Below are 13,979 nucleotides of genomic sequence, written 5' to 3' on the forward strand. Positions count from 1 at the left end.
ACGCCCATTCTCTGATGGCCATCTGATGATGAAACAAATACGACTGCCAAAACAGTCAGTCCATTAACTCACATCACTAGAATAATTACAGTCGAAAAAGTAAACACACACAACTTTAAGTCTACTACTTTCATTACAGATCAGTCTACTCATTATTTATTTCTGGACTGATAAATCATTTACTCTATAAAATGTTACAATATAGTAAGAAGAGCACCTTATAGTCTCAAACCTGAAGATAATTTATTGACTCGTGTGAGTCCAAAAACCATTAGAAAATTGGCCAAATTATTGCATTTTAGCCACAAATGTTTATAACTGAATCAATTCATTGATTAACCCATAAAGACCCAGTGCTTCTTTTGTGGCAGTTCCCATTTAATTTTTTCCTCTAAATTTACCCGTTCTGAAGCGATATATCACCATTTATTGTGATACTATCCTCTGTCTTTTGCATTGTTTAAGTGAAAATTATGTATTTGTTTATATTTAATTCACTGATTGTGTAGATGTTCGTTAAAACTCTGATTGAAGTTGAGGGTTTTTACATCAGAAACAGAGGAAACTGAAGAAAAAAGTGACTTTTTCAACTAAATCTATCATGAACTGAACAGAAAACAAGCTTCTCCATCCACTGTCATTTTTTCAGAGTACATGGGTTTTACTGGTGAATCAATGTTGTAGAATGACAGTGTTTCCACAGTAACTACGGAACCTCTGAACGTCCAAATGGGTCATATCTGATCAGCATGAAAAGATGACAAACTGTATTTTACACCAATTATTTACATGACACTGGATCAACAGGTATTAAACAGTTGAGATCAGTAGAAGACTTTGGACACCAATGGATGTTTGGGTCTTTATGGGTTAAATTGATCAAAATAGTTGCAGTTTCAACTAATCAATTAATTGGGTGATTGTCACAGCTCTAGAAACAGATATGTTTGTATTATGAAAAAAAAGATTCTGCACTTTGATGATTCCACAGAGCCCCAGCTGACTCAGCAGCTCTTTGAAACCCTACGTCTGGTCCCAAATGGGACACTATTGAATGTACCAGAAGGTCTACAGTAATGGGCCGGGACACCACAACCTGAAGCCCTGTCCATCAGTATTGATCTGAACAACGCTTCCCATCAAATGACCAGTGCAGTTGTAGTTGGTCTGTTCTCTTACCTCATGTCTCTTCCATTAGTGCTCAGAGGCTCTTTATATGTTTATGAGACCATTAATCTGTTTGAAACATTGGCACATTTGCACTTTGAAGTATAACTTACCTCGCTGCATTAGTCTGAGAAGAATTAAAATGTTGGCAAGGAGACAAAAGGGGGAGAGGTGTGGGATAGAGCTGTTCAGGTCATCCTAAGGCCAAAGAATCACAAGACATTTACAGTTTATAGAACATGAAGGTCTTCAAAAGTTAGTTTGGGTTTTTGGACTACTTTGTCTACACTTTGGTCAAATTATATCAGTTTAAAGGGGTTATAGATAGTATTTATATTAACTCTTTCATGCATGAACTATGAGAACCTTTGTCAAGATTTTTTTCCTGAGTGTTTTTATTCCTCTTTAGGCATGAAAAAAACAATATGATCCAGTATTTTATTATTATTATTTTTTTAAAGAGTTACAAAACTGTCCACTCAGCCGGACACCATGTTTTTTTAACCAAAGTAACATGTATTTAAAACTTAATGTCAGAAAGTGATATGGAAAACTATGCTATAAAAATCTTTTTATGCTGCTAATCAGATGTTTTCCCACATTTTAAGATACTCTAATAGTAGTTCTAACTTTTTTTTTTTATTATTATTATTAGGGACAGTGCAAATTAGTGAACATCTACAACAATTGCAACTGTACATATGTCAGATTGTAGCAGCAGTGCTAATTTCCATCTGTAGTCCCTAATCCACTTCATGGAGATAATATGCAAAATAAATACATAAATAAATAAAACTGTTTTTTTTTGGTTGATTTACACTAAAACATGTCACTGCAGATCAGGTTTATCAAGAACAGCATAGTTACAGTAACAGTATGAATTGTACTGTATGGGATGATGAAGTGTCCACTGTGTTGGCTGATATGCAACTTAAACAACAAAACCCATGAATATACTAGAGAACAGCTGTCCACTGGAGTGACCACTACGCATGAAAGGGTTAAAAAGGGACAGATGGGAAATGATGTATGGAATACACTCATCCACAGGTTCTGTCTCTGACTGACTAAAGTTAGAAGGTATCATCAAGTTTTCTCTTTCAAACAAATTAATAATTCAAATGTTAACGTGCTGCAACAGCTGATAGTTTACATTATAGCTCTGTTAGCTTAGCTCTGTTTTTAGACTGAAAACAACCACAGTAAAACTACAAATAACCTCAGTTTTCTGTATGGTTTGTGTTGTCAGTAGCTGCATGTAAGATCTGTCTGTTTTTTAATCCAAAAATGGCCAACCAACTGGGAACTCAGAAAACAGCATATTGTTATAGTAACATGAAGATTTTATGGCCTTATCAGCAAAATCACCAGTGTAGAGCTGTGTGAACTTAGGAAATGTAAGCTTTCAGTTATCTGGGAGATCAGCAGACTCAAGGTCACAGTGACACATTACTCCCTCTAGTGGTCTCATACATTCAAAGTGACACAGCAGCTTATTGTTACCCCGCCCCCCGGAAGGGGAAGCAAAGGGTATTGTTTTTGGTTTGGTTTGTTTCTTTGTTAACACTCCAGCAGCAAAACTATTAGTTGAATTCATACGAAATTGGGTTTATAGATTGCCGGTGACCCAGAATAGATGTGGTTACATTTTGGGAAAAGTAGGTCAAAGTTCATATTTTTTATGAATATTTAAAATCTTTTTTTTTTCTCCAATTTACTTATAATGGCCAAAATGTGTCTATGCTGACACCAGCACACGCATAGACATGATGACATCAGCTGGATTGATGCCAATATAAGCTACAATATGTGCGAGGGGTGGGGTTTGTTGTGCTTGGAACCACTTGTACGTAATTTCAGTGCACATTGCTGCAGTGAAATACATTGACATCTCTGACACAATGTGAAAGCTCTTTTTTTCTGCATTTTTCTGTATTTCATTGTAGAAATACTATATAAAGGTCCTTTAAATATAAGTTAGAGAAAGTCTTCTCAGTCACCCTCAACAGAATCAACAATTGTAGCTCACAGAACTAAACCTTAGTCAGTCTTTTTGTGTTATTGTCTGACTTTGATGTTTTAACAAGTTAATTCAGATCCAAATTGAAAAAATTGTTAGTTGTTTTGTCAGTTTGGATTTGGATTAATGTGACTGAGGCAGCAGTTATGCAAGGTAAACTTTTTGATGGTGTCAGTTCCTTCATAAAAAAATGAGTTTGTTTTCACATCTTCCCGCTGAAGGGCAGGTGGATCACATATCTATGCATGTATATATCATATGTTTGCAGGGAATTAACAGTGATTGTTTTTTATGTTGCGTTCATGACTTAGAGACGATCCCAGACAGTTGACTCGATATCAGCATCAGATTATTCAGCTCAAAAACACGCTTCCTGTCCCTCTTCATGATTTTTAGTCGTAACTTTAATATTTGATACCTTAAAAGCCTAGACAAGGTACCCCAGTCATTATATTTTCTGCTGTGGATAACTGCAGGAATGCTTCACAACAACAAAAGGTATTCGATCAAATCAGGGGGAGAAGTCAGACAGTGGACTCTTTCTTTGCTGGATAGGAATGTCAGCAGCAGGCACAGGCAGGCATACATATGGGATTCCAGTCTGTCACTTTGGCCTGGGTTACTGTATTCCTGAGTTATCACTTGAATCCGCCTGTCATCCGTGCGTGCCCACGCTGTGGATGACTGATGTTGTGCCAGCAGTCTGATTCAGATCTGTGTAAACTTGCCCTCTTTCTCTACTTTTGTGAACATGCTGTTAAAACCCTGAAGCAGCAGTAAAGTGTGAAAGGCCCCGGTCTGTCTGCTGCACCTTTTAGCTGTCATAAGAGATACTGGGAGTCAGAACAGAGTTCGTGTTTTTCTGGTAAATTAAAGTTCAAACCATGTGCAGTTCACTTTGAGAGCTGAACGTTGTTAGTTTAGGTAGTCATCTGGAAATGATCTAGTTCCCATCCTCTAATATGGGAATTTACAGCCAAGGATTGTAAGTTAAGAAGGTTTTCAACTTTTCAAACTTTTATTTATTTATTTTTTTAATAGTTTTTTATTTTGAATATCAAAAAAAAAAAAAAAAAAAAAAAAAAAACAAGGGAAAAAATGTAAAAAAAAACAAAAAAAAAAAACATTAGAAAAAGAGCTTCTTACATTTATGTCTTACATTTAATAATAGAATAATGTTGATAAAACTAAATATATGTATCAAAAAGGACAATTAATTTTTTTTTCTGTTTGATATTATATGTATTGGATTATACTGTTTAACCCATAAAGACCTAGTGCTACTTTTGTGGTTGTTCCCAGATGAATTTTTCTCTCAAATTCACCTTTCTTAAGTGATTTATTATGATTTATTATAATATTATCCTCTGTATTTTGCATTTTTTCAGTGAAAATCATAAATTTTCCCATACTGAATTTACTGATCATGTAGATTTTCATAAAAAGCTCCGATTAAAGTTGAGGGTTATTATATCAGAAACAGAGAAAACTGAAAAAGTGAATTTTACAGCAAAGATATCATTAACTGAATGTAAAACCAAGTGTCTCCATCCACTGTCATTAATCAAACTCCATGGGTTTTACTGGTGAATCAATGTTGTAGAAGATGACGGTGTTTCCATGGTAACTACGGAGTCTCTGAACATCCAAATGGGTCATATCTGATGATCATAAAAAGAAGACAAACTGTATTTTACACCAATTATTTATACGCATTGATAAGATTAGTGGATCAACAGGTATTAAACAGTTTAGATCAGTAGATGGTTTTGGTCAAAGGTGGATGTTTGGGTCTTTATGGGTTAACACCTGAAAACATTTGAGACACCAAAAGAAAACATTCAATACTTAATTCCATTGGTTGTTTTCAGCAGGATATTGGACCAGTGCAGATGGAGCGGTGCTTATAGTGTTGTGAAACTAACTTCTTGGACTTGTGTTCTGTTATTGTTCTAGGTGATCTACCTGCAGAAGGCGGAGCTAAGCAGAGAGATGGTGTACGCGATGCACCCCAGCAGCGTCCACGGAGTAGAAGACATGTCCACACTGGCCGAGCTGCACGAAGCTGCCATCATGCACAATCTCTTCCTGCGCTACCAGCAAAACAATATCTATGTAAGATACCGATCTGTAGTCATCCTTTAACGCATTACTCATGTACTACTGTGTTTCACCTGATGTGTGGGTTCATTGTGAACCTCAGGGATGTATTTTTTTAATAATCTATGGTTCTGTAAGACGTGGAAAAGAAGTAAAACATCAACAGATTGTATGTTTTATCATGAGAAAGAAGCATGAACTCTATTTTCTGGTGGTGGATGAAGTGAAAACACTAATATGGTGCTTTGAAAATACTCCTTTACAAGTAAATTAAGTGACTTAAATAAAAGTATTCAAGTATTATCAGCAAAATTTACTAAACCCATAAAGACCCAGAGCTACTTTTGTAATAGTCCCCAAATGATTTTTTTCTCTATGTAAGTGATTTATCACCATTAATTGTAATTTTATCTTCTGTGTTTTGCATTTTTTTAGTGAAAAACTGGTATTTTCCTGTATTTAATTCACTGATCATGTAGATATTCATAAAAACTCAGATTAAAATTGAGGGTTATTAAATCAAAAACAGACAAAACTGAAGAAAAAAGGGACTTTTTCAGCCAAATTTATCATTAACTGAACATAAACCCAGTGTGTTCATCCACTGTCATTGTTCCAACTCCATGGGTTTTACTGGTGAATCAATGTTGTAGAAGATGACGATGTTTCCACGTTCACTACGGAGCCTCTGAATGTCTGATGTCCATGAAAAGATGACAAACTGTATTTTACACCAAGTATTTACATGTATTGATAGGATTAGTGGATCAGCAGGTATTAAACAGTTATATCAGTAGATGGTTTGTATCTTCATGGGTTAAACTTAGAGAAGTGCAAGTCCTCATTATGCAGTAAAATAGTCCCCATCAGTGCTTGACTATTTTATATGATGTTTTTGGGTTCGGTCAACTTGTTTTACCTACTCTTAATGCTGTGGGTATTTTTTTCCACAACAGTGTTTCATCATCTTTTAAGATTGTCATTTGTTTATAGTAAGGATGGGCATTTTAAAGTCAAACAATCCAGTTAATTTAACTTGATGTGTTGTGATGTCAATGTTAGCGTGTGCCATCCACCCAAACCAAAATAGTAATAACATAAAACTGACACACCAAGGGGTGGATGAACCACAATCACTCAAGTCAAAGTTTAAAACACTTTTTCAGACTTACAAAAGCAGAAACACTGGCCTGAACTTCAGTCCATGAAGTTCCTACTTTGAGTATTTGACCAGTTAGTTATTTGTACATCCCTAGGTTTTAGTACTGCTATCACGCAAGAACTACATATCTTTTTTTAAAAAAAACGTCAATATTTCATGCTGAACCCTGTTTTTATCTTTCTGATAATGTTTTTCAGCATGTATTTCTGTAGATATATATCAGCATCTGATATAAAATATTTAATGACTTTTGAATCCCTAATCCATGTCATGTAAATAATATATTTATTGAAAACACATCATCCTTCACAACACTGATTCACCAGTAAAACCATGTAATTTGCTAAATGACAGAGGTTGTAAACACTTGTTTTTATATTCAAGGTAATGATATATTTTGCTGAAAAAAGCAGTTTTGCTTCAGTGTTCCCTGCTTTGATATAATAACCTTTGAACTTACTCTGAGGTTTTACAAATAGTAATATGATCAATAAATTGCATGTAGGAAATTTCAGCTTTTCTCTGAAAAATGTAAAATGCAGCAGATAATATTACAATAAATGGTGATATTGGTGAAATAGTTCTATGTTTTAAAGGGTTAAAGTGTTTATTTATTGTAAGAAGCATTTCAGTCTATGAAGGAACACGTCATCCTTACATTTATCACAAATATCTATTGTCAACACATCTGGAGAAAAAGAAGAAGATGCAAAAAGGAGAAGGAGGAGTTGAAATATAAAGTTGCATAAAACGGCACTTGAGTAAAAGTTACCGTCCGACCCTTATTTTCCACTACTACTATTGGAGTTGGTTGCTCCTAAATCCACTTAGATGAAACAAGTTTATTAATTTCAAGTGCATTTTATTTTTTCCCTGACTCTCACAAAAACAAAGGTTAACATTAATACGGGTTAATTAAACATTTTTACTCTTCTGGAACGTAAAACCTCACATGACGCTGAAATAAACAAGTTATACAGATATGTTTATTTAACTTGTAGAGATTATTTTTCATTAGGGGTCGGTAAAGTCCCCTTGAAACACTATTACAGTTTTATTAAAATAACCTCTTGCCCACAGACTCATGGGTAGCTATGTTTCTGAAATCCTATCCCCTAATCTCATCTCAGAGGGGTCGCCCACTCTGCCTAGATGGCGTTGCAGAAGCGTATCATAGCAGAATGACCCACAAACACACTTTTGTGAGGCACTTTTCCCCAAAGCGTATTACCCAAGCAGGAGCAATGGATCCTAAAATATTACCAGCTGTAGCACAAACTAGGTCATTCACAGTGATATAAGTTTGGTTTCTAAGAGCATTACTATAAAGAGATACAGTATCAGAGGAAACTGGGTGAACTGACACTATTAAGTGGTTTCTTATTTTATGTAAGTGTGACCTTGGAGTGAAGCCAGCGTGTGTCTCTTTTCAATGTTTTTATACTTCACTTATCACATTTTGTATCTACTGTGCTTGATATGTTAACCCTTAAATATCTAAAAGTATTTTGTGGCAACTTCTGAAAGAAATTCTCTCTACATTTAACCTGTAGTAGGGGATTTATTATGATTTTTTGTAATATTATTCTCTACATTTCGCATTTTTAACTGAAAAGCAGGTATTTTCTCCAATTTAATTTAATGTTCATGTAGTTTGTGTTTATAAAATCTCAGAGTAAATTCACAGGTTATTATATCAAAACAGACAAAACAGAAAAAACTGACTTTTTCAGCAAAATATATCATTAACGGAACAAAAAGTACCATTTGTCATACTACATGGGTTTTACTGAATCTTCCAATGTTCCATGTTTTCTATAGAGCCTCTAAATATCCTAAAAAGACACATAAAATTGTAATTTACCTTAATTATTTCAGTGTATTGATGTGATTATTTGTTAAAACGTTATTAAACATTTTAGATCAATTGATGTTTCTGGTCGCTGGTGGCTGTTTTTTAATTGGTTTACTTACTTAAATGTGGTTAGGGAATAAAATACAACACAAAAAACACGAATGAAGTACTATTTTGGTTTACCTATGTGTCTCCCTCTCTTTTCTACTTTCTGCTGTCCTACTTTGTTTTCCTATATTTCTCAGACCAACATTGGTTCAATCCTGGCTGCTGTAAATCCCTATAAGCAGATAACAGGCCTGTACGACTGCACTGCAGTTGATTTGTACAGTAAACACCAGATGGGGGAGCTGCCTCCTCATATCTTCGCTGTGGCCAATGAGTGTTATCGCTGCCTGTGGAAGAGGCATGACAGCCAGTGTGTTCTCATCAGGTAAGTAGTACTGACAACAAAAGTAATCTGTGACTGTAATTAACACTCATACACTGTTTTGGTTGGATTTTGCAGTGGTAAAAACACCTTAAATCAGGGGTGTCAAACTCCTTTTAGTTCAGGGGCCACACACAGCCTAATATGATCTAAAGTGGGCCGAACTAGTAAAATAATATAAATAATAGGATAAGAACTGATAAATAATGTCAACTCTAAAGTTTTCTCTATGTTTTTAAGTGAAAAAAGTCAAATTCTGTAATGAAAATGTTTACATCTGTGAACCGTACTTGAACGTAACACGAACAAATATGAACAACCTGAAAATTATTTTAAAAAAATAAGTGCAGTTCTAATAATATTGTGGCTAGTTTGTCATTTAGACATCACAATTTACAGATCACAGTAGATCTACAAATACACAAAACATTTAATAACAGGCAGAATATTTTGTAAAATTAGACAAAATACTCTTAAGACATTTCTGGATGTTCATATTTTTTCAGGTTATTCACATTTTTTATAAAAGGCTAGTCTGTAAATATAAATATTTTGGTGTAATTTTCCTTTTTTTTAAACTAAAACAAAGAGAAAAATTTGCAGTTTTCATTATTTATTTGTTATTATGAGAGTATTTTATTGGTCTGACCCACTTGAATTGACCTAAAATGATTTTAACATCCTTGATTGTTAATTTCTTCAGTGTAATTTCTTCATTTCACAAATTCCTCCTTCGGGTCGGATTAAACACTTTGGCGGGCTGGTTTTGGCCCTCGGGCCGCATGTTTGACACCTGTGCCTTAAATGACAGGATGCTTTTAATAATTTATGTACTTTTGCTCAGTTTATATACATTTCTATATATTGAAGCTCCTCTGGGTCATATTAGCTTAAATCCACAATGGATTTTAGGTTTTAGTTTCAGTAAAATATATATTTCATCATGGATGTTATGGTTTTATGTCTTGACTGAAAATAGGACATGATATTGTGTGATAGCAGATGCTTTTTTTTTTTCCTCTAAAGGAGTTGTGCAAAGTCCTAAAAACACACTCTTCTTTCTCTCTGGGAAATTAATTACGGATTAAGCACCAAATTATTATTGTCAGAGTGGATATTTATATGTACTAAATAGATCTGTGCCTCAGAATTTGGCAAAAACACTTGGTTTTGGGGAATTATTGGGCTGGTTGAAAGTTAAACTCTATATTTAAAGAAAGAACAGGATGTACGGATTCACTAATATTTATCTTTTTTTTTTTTTTTTTAAAAAGGCCAAATTGTTATAAGAGAATGATATTTCCACAAAGAATTAACTTTATTTTAGAGTTAATCTGTTTACATATAAATCTGACTTTGAAATCTATGACAGTCTTCTATGACTCAATGAAAACAAGATGAAACAGCCAATGAATGTGTTTGTTGTTCTGTTTTATGTGTATTTTCAGTGGAGAAAGTGGTGCTGGGAAGACAGAGAGTACCAAGCTCCTGCTGAAGTTCCTCTCAGTGATGAGTCAGTACTCGGTGGGTACGCCTCCGTCAGAGAAAACCACTCGGGTGGAGCAGGCGCTGGTCCAGAGCAGGTACGATCTGAGCTGAAGTCTGTTTGAGGTTTAAGTCTCTTATTTACACATTGACAAGTGGACATGTAATCTATACTTACCTTCATGGGAAACTGAGCTGCAGTTTGATAGAAGAAGCTCCACTTATGCACATGTAAAAACCTTTCCCTTTTGAAAAAGTTGTATATTTGAGATTTAATAAAGTGGTTCTTTTTGTGGGTCTTCAAGTCAGTATGTGATGTTGATCCATGGAACTGACTTCCATTTAACCCATAAAGACCCAAACATCCACTGGCGACCAACAGCATCTACTGATAGAAAATATTGAATACCTTTTGATCCACTAATCCTATCAAAACATGTAAATAATTGGTGTAAAATACAGTTTATCATCTTTTCATGGACATCAGATATGACCCATTTGGATGTTCAGAGGCTCCGTAGTGAACGTGGAAACACAGTCATCTTCTACAACATTGATTCACCAGTAAAACCCATGGAGTTGGATAAATGACAGTGGATGGACACACTTGTATTTATATTCATTGAATTTACCCTGAGTTTTCATGAATATCTAAATAAAATATAGGAAATTAAATACAGGAAAATACATGATTTACAGTGAAAAATGCACAAATACAGAGGATAATATTATAATAAATGGTGATAAATCACTTAAAGGTTAAATAGAGAGAAAAATTAATTTGGGAACTGACACAAAACTAGCACTGGGTCTTTATGGGTGAACCATGGAAAAACTTAACATGTTTGTAGGTGTTGTGCCTTAAAAAGCACAAAAACTGTATAGTATTATTTCTAACAAAGCTTTGAAAAACAGTGTTGAACTTGTAAAGTTAACCCTTAAAGACCACGTTGTGACTTCCCAATGATTTTTTCACTGCATGTAACCTTTCTTTAGTCATTTATCACCATTTATTATAATATTATCCACTGTATTTTGCATTTTTCAGTGAAAATCAAGTATTTTCCTTTATTTAATTTACATTAATTTACATCTGATCCCATTGATGAGGGGAGAAACTGTATTTTACTATATTTTTTTAGGTCACTGGTTCAATAAATATTCAACATTTTAGCTCAGCAGATGCTTTTGCTCACCAGCAGCTGTTTAGGTCTTTGAGGGTTAGTTTCCCTGGACCATAAATATGTCTGTTTCTCTCCTTCGCTGCAGTCCCATCATGGAAGCATTTGGAAACGCTAAGACTGTGTACAATAATAACTCCAGTCGCTTTGGGAAATTCATCCAACTTCACTTTTCCCAGAATGGAAACATCCAGGGAGGCTGCATCATCGACTGTATCCTTTATTATTTTGTACAGTTATTGTGTGAATAGCATCATAGTTTCTTGTAGAGTGGACAAATTCAGTGGAAGCCTTCAGTGTTTGCCTTGACTATGAAAAATCAGATTTGCTGGAAAAGGTAACACAGCGCTGAGACATCAAATAAGATCCCCTGGTTTCAGATCATAAGATATTTACTGAGATTGATTGAGTAGCTTAGTTAAAAGAATGTTTTTCAGATGTGAAATACTCAAAACAAATGTCTTTTACCATCTTCTTTTTCCAAGAACCGTGTTGTTCGACAGAATCCAGGGGAGAGAAACTACCACATCTTCTATTCTTTATTAGCGGGGGCTGATAAAGACCACAGAGGTTAGTGTTCATGCAGTTAGAACAAGTAAAATGTACCAGTGTCTGTAAAACTGTGAGGCATGGATGCATTAGATCAGAGATGTCAAACTCATTTTTAGTTCAGGGGCCACATACAGCCCAATATGATCTCAAATGGGCTGGACCAGTAAAATAATGACTTAAGAAGCTATAAATAATGACAACTTCAAACATTTTCTCTATGTTTTAGTGAGAAAAATGTAAAATTACATGATGAAAATGTTTATATCTACAAACTATCCTTTAAAAATGTAAATAACATGAACCAACAGGAAATAACAGTTTGTGAATGTCAATATTTTCATGTAATTTCACTTTTTTACACTAAAACAAAGAGAAAAATTTGGAGCTATTATTTATAGACTATTATAATAGTATTTTACTGGTCTGACCCACTTGAGATTGAATTGCCCCTGAACTAAAATGATTTTGTCATCCTTGATTGTTAATGTCTTCTGTGGAGTTTTTGCATTTCACAAATTCAACCCAAGAGCCAGATCGGACCCTTTGGAGGGCCAGTTTTGGCTCATATGTCTGACACCTCTGCAGTAGATACTTTTTTGCTGACTCTGTCTGTGTTTACAGACATGTACCTCCTGTCTGAGGGTCCTGAGTCCTATCACTATCTGAGTCAGGCCGGTTGTGTTCAGGACAGCAGTCTGGACGACAAGCAGCTGTTTGACAGTGTCATGGTAAGGATGAGAAGAAGCATTTACTGAGATTATGGATGGATGGATGGATGGATGGATGGATGGATGGATGGATGGATGGATGGATGGATGGATGGATGGATGGATGGATAGATAGATAGATAGATAGATAGATAGATAGATAGATAGATAGATAGATAGATAGATAGATAGATAGATAGATAGATAGATAGATAGATAGATAGATAGATAGGTTGCAGTAAAAATTATTAGACCATCAAAAGTCATCAAAATCAATGGTTATACAATCAAGTACTAACTCCTATGTGTATCATGTGACTAAAACAGACAGAAAAGAAAACATGGAATACCTAAAAGCACCTTTTTTTGTCAGTACAATGCCATAGCTATTGATGTAAGAACTGAAGTGATTTTGGTTATTATCAAGAAAACCATGGAAAATGTCTAGATATCAGCTCTGAAATTAAACTCTTATGAGCTAGTTTTGTTGTTATCATTATATTTATCTAAATAAATGTACCTTTAGTTTTACCAGACATTAAAATGAACAAGAAATTGAAGAAAACAAGGGTGGTCTAACAATTTTTTGACAGACAGATATAATCAATAAAAACTATTTTGTTGAGTATAAAGCACAGGGTGAGTTCTTAGACTGGAGTGTATTTGTGGAGTAAATGGTTAGTTTTACCACTAGAGGGCACCATAACTCTTTTTTGTGAATGTGATTACAGTTCACTGAACCTGAGTTCATCTTTTATAAAATGATTCAGATGGAATCACGTTAATTCACTCTCCCAGTTTTTGATACGGTTGCTTGTTTCACATGTGGCTTAACTTGGTCTGTTTTCGTTGTTGCAGGAAGCCCTCAAAGTGATGGAGTTCACTGAGGAGGAGATCAGAGACGTGTTCAAGTTGCTTTCTGCTGTCCTCCAGATGGGCAACATTGAATTCATGACTGCCGGGGGAGCTCAAATCACTTCAAAAGGAGGTAGGAGGAGAAATAAAGGGAACAATAGTATGAGGGATATCTACTGCACAGTATGTTAGACAGACCATGAGAGTCTGTCTGTATGGCAGTTTACACACACACACATGCACGTCACAAACACATGAGGCACAAACATCACTTCTGTAACTTTTAAATGATGCCAAATATAAACTTTCTTAAAATTATCTTGTCTTATTTGGTCTTAATTTCTGGTTAAAAAGACACTTAAGTTAGTTATTGTACTTTTGGTTAATTAAAAGAACTGATTTTAATTAATGAACAGCTTGAAATGCAAAAATAATGTACAAGGAAAACATGTAGAATAAAGTTTA

General features: G+C 34.7%; 1 protein-coding gene across 1 annotated transcript in view; it reads left to right on the forward strand.

The window, feature by feature from the left end:
- Positions 1 to 13,979, forward strand: part of myo10l3 (myosin X, like 3) — a 100,110-nt gene that overhangs the window by 37,554 nt on the left and 48,577 nt on the right. The window contains 8 exon segments of the mRNA XM_030124661.1: positions 5,144 to 5,302; positions 8,550 to 8,737; positions 10,183 to 10,317; positions 11,489 to 11,613; positions 11,724 to 11,737; positions 11,886 to 11,970; positions 12,574 to 12,680; positions 13,518 to 13,647. Of these exon segments, the coding sequence (XP_029980521.1) occupies positions 5,144 to 5,302; positions 8,550 to 8,737; positions 10,183 to 10,317; positions 11,489 to 11,613; positions 11,724 to 11,737; positions 11,886 to 11,970; positions 12,574 to 12,680; positions 13,518 to 13,647 (943 nt within the window).

This window comes from Sphaeramia orbicularis, chromosome 21 (assembly GCF_902148855.1).
Source record: "Sphaeramia orbicularis chromosome 21, fSphaOr1.1, whole genome shotgun sequence".
NCBI classification, from domain to species: domain Eukaryota; kingdom Metazoa; phylum Chordata; class Actinopteri; order Kurtiformes; family Apogonidae; genus Sphaeramia; species Sphaeramia orbicularis.